Source organism: Epinephelus moara, chromosome 17, assembly GCF_006386435.1.
Source record: "Epinephelus moara isolate mb chromosome 17, YSFRI_EMoa_1.0, whole genome shotgun sequence".
Taxonomy (NCBI): domain Eukaryota; kingdom Metazoa; phylum Chordata; class Actinopteri; order Perciformes; family Serranidae; genus Epinephelus; species Epinephelus moara.
Window position 1 is genome coordinate 31,485,501 of NC_065522.1, and position 4,970 is coordinate 31,490,470.

Here is a 4,970-nt window from a genome sequence, read left to right on the forward strand (position 1 = left end):
GCACACAATAACCGTTGATTGGATTGAAGTGAACCTAAAATGCCGAAGGCGAAACGGTGGAAAGTTTGGCTGCACTTCACCTCAAAAGATGCAGACTCGGCTGCCTGCAACAAGTGCTCGAAGACGATATTGTGCAAGGGAGGTAACACCTCGAATTTGATTAAGCATCTGACGACGCATGGCATTTTTTTAAAAGCCGAGCAATGCACCGTCTTTGATAGCCTGCGAGACCCCACGCCAAGCACATCTTCTGCCGCTATTGGAGTTAGCAGCATCCCCGGAGAAGAGAGTCCCACTCCCAGCCCTGCCAGTGTTGTTGACGCTACAGATGATGACAGCAGCCGTTCTTCTTCGGGTGAGTAACTTAATGTTGTTAATGTGTAATTTACGTCGAGTAAGTAACTTAATGTTGTTAAATTAATGCGCTAAATTTATGCATGTAGGGTGAACTAGCAAACACTGTTGTCATCTCATGCAGAGGTCTTTTTGTTGTTTGATGGCAGTGACTCCCTTCACCCTGGCCAAGAAGGCTCAACTGACAAAAGAAAAAGTGGAGGAAATTCACAGGGCAGTAACAAAATTTGTGGTGCAAGGCCTTCATCCATTTTCAATGGTGGAGTCACCATCATTCAGGTGAAAATTTTTCACCTGAATGATGGTGACTCCACCGTTAGCAATACATCATACATCATAGCAATACAACATTTTTCACTGAAAAATGTTGTATTGCTATGATGTAAAAATTGTATTTGTTGTGTAGACTGTACCTACATGCTATCAAGACAATTCATATGTACATACTTTCTATAGTTCTGTACACACCTCTTATTGTGTACTGTACTCACATTTATACTCATATATATTCATATTTATATCTATATTTATATTTATATTTATATTTAGGCTACTTATAGTAATTTTTATATTTACTTATAGTATAATAATTACTTCAGCATTTACTATTATGCATCTACTTATTGGACCATATTTACTTCTTGTATTATATGTATATAACTGCTCCTGGCAATGACAATAAAGTGAATCTAATCTAATCTAATCTAATCTAATCTAATGTATTTTTTTAAATACAGGGAGATGACCACTGCCCTTAATCCTAGGTACTAACCCCCATCCAGGGATGACATATCCAATACATTTATACCTGCATGGTATTCTGTAGAGAAAAGCAACGTCATCCAGAAGTTGGCACAGGTTAACAAGGTAGCTATCACCTGTGATGGATGGACCAGTGTTGCACAGGACCACTTCCTCACAGTCACTGTCCACTATATCTCCAAAGGCAAAATGGAGCAGAATGTGCTGAGCACTGAAGCGGTTTATGAGTCACAAACAGGACCAGTTGTGGCCAAAGAAATAGCCAGTGTTGTGGAGCAATTTCACTTAGAGGAGAAAATAATTGCTGCCACTGTAGACAATGCCAGCAACATGGATGTTGCTTTGAGAAGTTTGGATTTCTTAAAAGTGGGATGCTTTGCTCACACCCTTAACCTGGCAGCACAAAAGGTTTACGACATTCCTGCAGTTTCCAACTGGTGTGCCAAAATCCGTGCAGTTGTGGTATGGCTCAAGCGTTCATCGTTGAGCAAAACTGTGCTCAGAGAGAAGCAGCGCATCCTCAGTAAGTAGCATATGCAGTTATATATCAAGAAGTATTGTTTTTAATAGTACCATTTTTAATTGTAATTCAAAATATGTCTGTGTCTGTCTGTGCTTTAGATTTGCCAGAGCATAATGTCATTCTCGACGTTAAGACGCGCTGGAACTCCCTTTTCCTGATGGTGGAGAGATTTATGGAGCAGTTTGATGCAATCCAGGCAGCTGCTCTGGATCAACGGCTGAGGAAGCCAATGGAGAAGGACAGGTGAATGACAAGAGAGCCCCTTGTTAGAGCTAAATTACAATGTCAGTTTATCATTTATGCTTAACATTGTTAATCATTTTCCACAGGCTAGAAAGGTTCACACAGGCAGATTTAATGAAGGCAGAGGAGTTTATCAAGTGCATGCAAGTCCTGTACACATCAACCCTGTGTGTGTCAAGTGAGAAGTCTCCCACATGCAGCCAAATCATCCCCATCCTGACCAAGCTGGAGGCACACTTCAGGCAATGTGATGAAGACACTGGTTTCACCTCCTCAATAAAACAGAAGGTCTGGGGTAATCTGCAGAACAGATACCAGGTATTTTCCATTTGCAGACAATATCTATCCTCATAAAAAGGAGGGGAACCACAGCATTTTCAATATCAGGTATTATATTATATCTTGTTTTCCTTACAGGATGAAAACCTTCAGAAGTTTCTGAAGGAGGCCACACTGATGGACCCACGTTTTAAAGGCAGGCTAGATGAAGGTGAGGCTGCTGACGACTGGGACAGGTTGGAGAAGGCAGCAGTGGCAAATGCCACAGCAGCAGTTGCACAAGTATTTCACTGCATGTGTACATCTTTGTTCTTTTGCATCATGTTGTAGTTTCTGTGTTGAAAGAATGCTCTTTTACTATCTGTGTCCACAGCCTCCTATAGAGTGCCCTCAGGCAGACTGTGAGGTTGATGATGTCGATGAGATGGACAAGCCAGAAAAACGTGTAAGTTCAGAAATTTTCAATCAGAAGAACCATGTACTATATTCTAAAATTGATCACTTTTTTTTTTTTTTTTTTTACAAACCTTACACTTCTTTTTTGTTTTCCAGCCAAGAAAGGTCCAGAAGTCGGCCTTGGAAAAGCTGCTTGAGGATGAGGACAGAGAGCTTCTCCAGGCAGCTTCTCAAACAGCCAGTGGCCCCTCCTTCACAGAGCAGATGCAGAAGGAGCTGGACATCTACAAAGGTCTGCCTGCAATTCCTTCTGGACAAGACCCTGTGGCCTGGTGGTGGGGTAAGAGGGATACTCTCTCCAATTTATCTGCCCTATCAGATACGTACTTCTGTGTCCCAGCCTCATCAACGCCTTCCGAAAGGGTTTTCTCTTGTGCTGGGCATGCCATCAGCCAAGAGCGATGCCGCATATCACCAGAAAAGGCTAACATGGTCATCTTTTTGCAAAAAAACTGCTGAAAGTTTAAAGCTGTTAGGTGTTTTGTAAACACGAAAAAATTGAAAGGTAATTGTGATTTTTTTTTTTTTTTCTTTGCATGTTGCATGTTGCATGTTCTCTGTATTCTGTATTGCTGCTGGTTTTGATGTGCTGCTGTTTTTATTATGATAATTCTAACAGTTTGTTGTGAATTTTTATATCAGTTAATTTCTTAGTCTGTTGTATTTATATTATTGAAGGATTTTAAATTAATATTCTGTTCAACTTGTGTGTCACAAAATGCCTTAATAAAAAGGCACCGTTTCAACTTGTGTGTCACAAAATGCCTTAATAAAAAGGCACCGTTTTTGGACAAAGTTTGTATGTTTTCCATTCTTTAAGCACCGGTTCGGGCACCGTTTAAGCACCGGCACCGTTTCAAAAGTACCGGTTTGGCACCGGTATCGGATAAAACCTAAACGATACCCAACCCTAGTTATTATACAGATATGATTATTGTCACATATGTATACTATCAGATATTAATATATACTTTCAACATATTGTACCACAGTAGNTTTAAGCACCGGCACCGTTTCAAAAGTACCGGTTTGGCACCGGTATCGGATAAAACCTAAATGATACCCAACCCTAGCCCTCGGCCTTCGGCTGTGATTGGCCAACAGCCCCAGGACTGAGGTGAAAGGGGTGTGACACACCCATGTGGGCCAATGTTGATTAGCCAGACACTAGAGAAACTGTAAACATTGGTTATCATATTAAAGGCNACTGTTATTACCGTCTGTCCTGCATCTCTCTCTGTCTCTGTCATTTGTGGATCTCAGTTCAACGCGTGTGGATTTGCTTTTTACACACACAGAGTTTTGAAACAAACTTTCCGCTGGTCCGAACGAAAATGCACTCGTATCACTCGGCCATCTTCAGATAGCACGTGATCACCCCGCTGATGACGTCATCTCCGCATGTCAAAGTAAGAGCACGCAGTCTTTCTATGAGCTGTTTTTTTTTTGTTTTTTTTAAAATAATCAGCAATAAGTAACGTGCATTCATTGTTTTATGTTAATGTCATACAGTATTAGTGTCAATTGTAGTGCGCATGCGCCGCGGTGTATGCAGCCTGTTCCAGTCGCTCCTGCTTACTTTAACTTTGTTTTCAACTTTTTTCCTCTCTTCTTTATCTTTACTTGTTCTGTTTTTACTTTAGTTATTTATTAAGCTACGTCCTCTCTAATCATGCTTGTGTGGAGAGTTTTTGTTGTTTCGCTCGTGGTGGAATCGCTCCTTTTACTCTGCCACTTGACCGTCGCTCAGCAACACCGCATTGTTTACTCCAGGGATCAGCTGATGGAGCTGAAGCCGGCCGGCTTGGCTACGGTGAGGGAGGATATCCCTGCTGAACTTTGGAGGAAAACACACCGGGGATGCAGAGGTAAAGGATCGCTACGGCGGCGGAAAGGAGCGAAACACCGGAGACTTATGGAGAGGAAGACATACAAGCCGTGTCTCCCATCTATGGCTTCAAAACTGCGCTATTACCTGTAGCCACCGGGTCAGTTTGCTTTGCAGAGGAGGAGACCTCGACTGATAAATTACCCATAAAATCACATTAACAACATACTGAAGGCATCCTTAAACTTCACTATTTCACCTCCGCGCTCCTCTCTGCTGGTCTTACCGACACTTCAGCACCCGTTCTGGGATACACAGTGTCGGCCCGCCCCGCCTGACCTCCGTGCTTCTCTCCGCTCCTCTCCCAGACACTTGAGCACACGTCCAGGGCCCCGGAGGGCAGGCCGGGGGGCCCTTGAGCACACGTCCAGGGCCCCGGAGGGCAGGCCGGGGGGCCGCGGAACCACGGGTGGCAGCTCCGGGCACTTCCACTTTAACCCAAAACGAGTGCTCACGATAACCAGA

General features: G+C 43.0%; 1 protein-coding gene across 2 annotated transcripts; it reads left to right on the top strand.

Annotated features, from left to right (window-relative positions):
• Positions 1–3,326, top strand: LOC126404319 (E3 SUMO-protein ligase ZBED1-like). 2 transcript variants are annotated; one of them, XM_050067482.1, is made up of 8 exons: positions 1–355; positions 504–633; positions 1,092–1,639; positions 1,738–1,882; positions 1,969–2,200; positions 2,300–2,443; positions 2,535–2,606; positions 2,714–3,326. In XM_050067482.1, exons 3-8 carry the CDS (start codon positions 1,306–1,308, stop codon positions 3,074–3,076), a joined length of 1,290 nt encoding a protein of 429 aa, XP_049923439.1. In that variant the 5' UTR covers positions 1–355; positions 504–633; positions 1,092–1,305; the 3' UTR covers positions 3,077–3,326. The 2 variants fall into 2 exon arrangements, with proteins under 2 accessions (XP_049923439.1, XP_049923440.1); XM_050067483.1 differs by lacking the exons at positions 1–355; positions 504–633 and having other exon boundaries at positions 981–1,639.
• The last annotated feature ends 1,644 nt before the right edge of the window (positions 3,327–4,970 follow it).

Coding starts and splice junctions, on each gene's coding strand:
- LOC126404319 (XM_050067482.1), top strand. CDS start 1,306: ATGGAGCAGAATGTGCTGAGCACTGAAGCGGTTTATGAGTCACAAACA. Junction 2,201..2,299: donor ATCTGCAGAACAGATACCAG/GTATTTTCCATT, acceptor TTTTCCTTACAG/GATGAAAACCTTCAGAAGTT. Junction 2,607..2,713: donor TGGACAAGCCAGAAAAACGT/GTAAGTTCAGAA, acceptor TTTGTTTTCCAG/CCAAGAAAGGTCCAGAAGTC.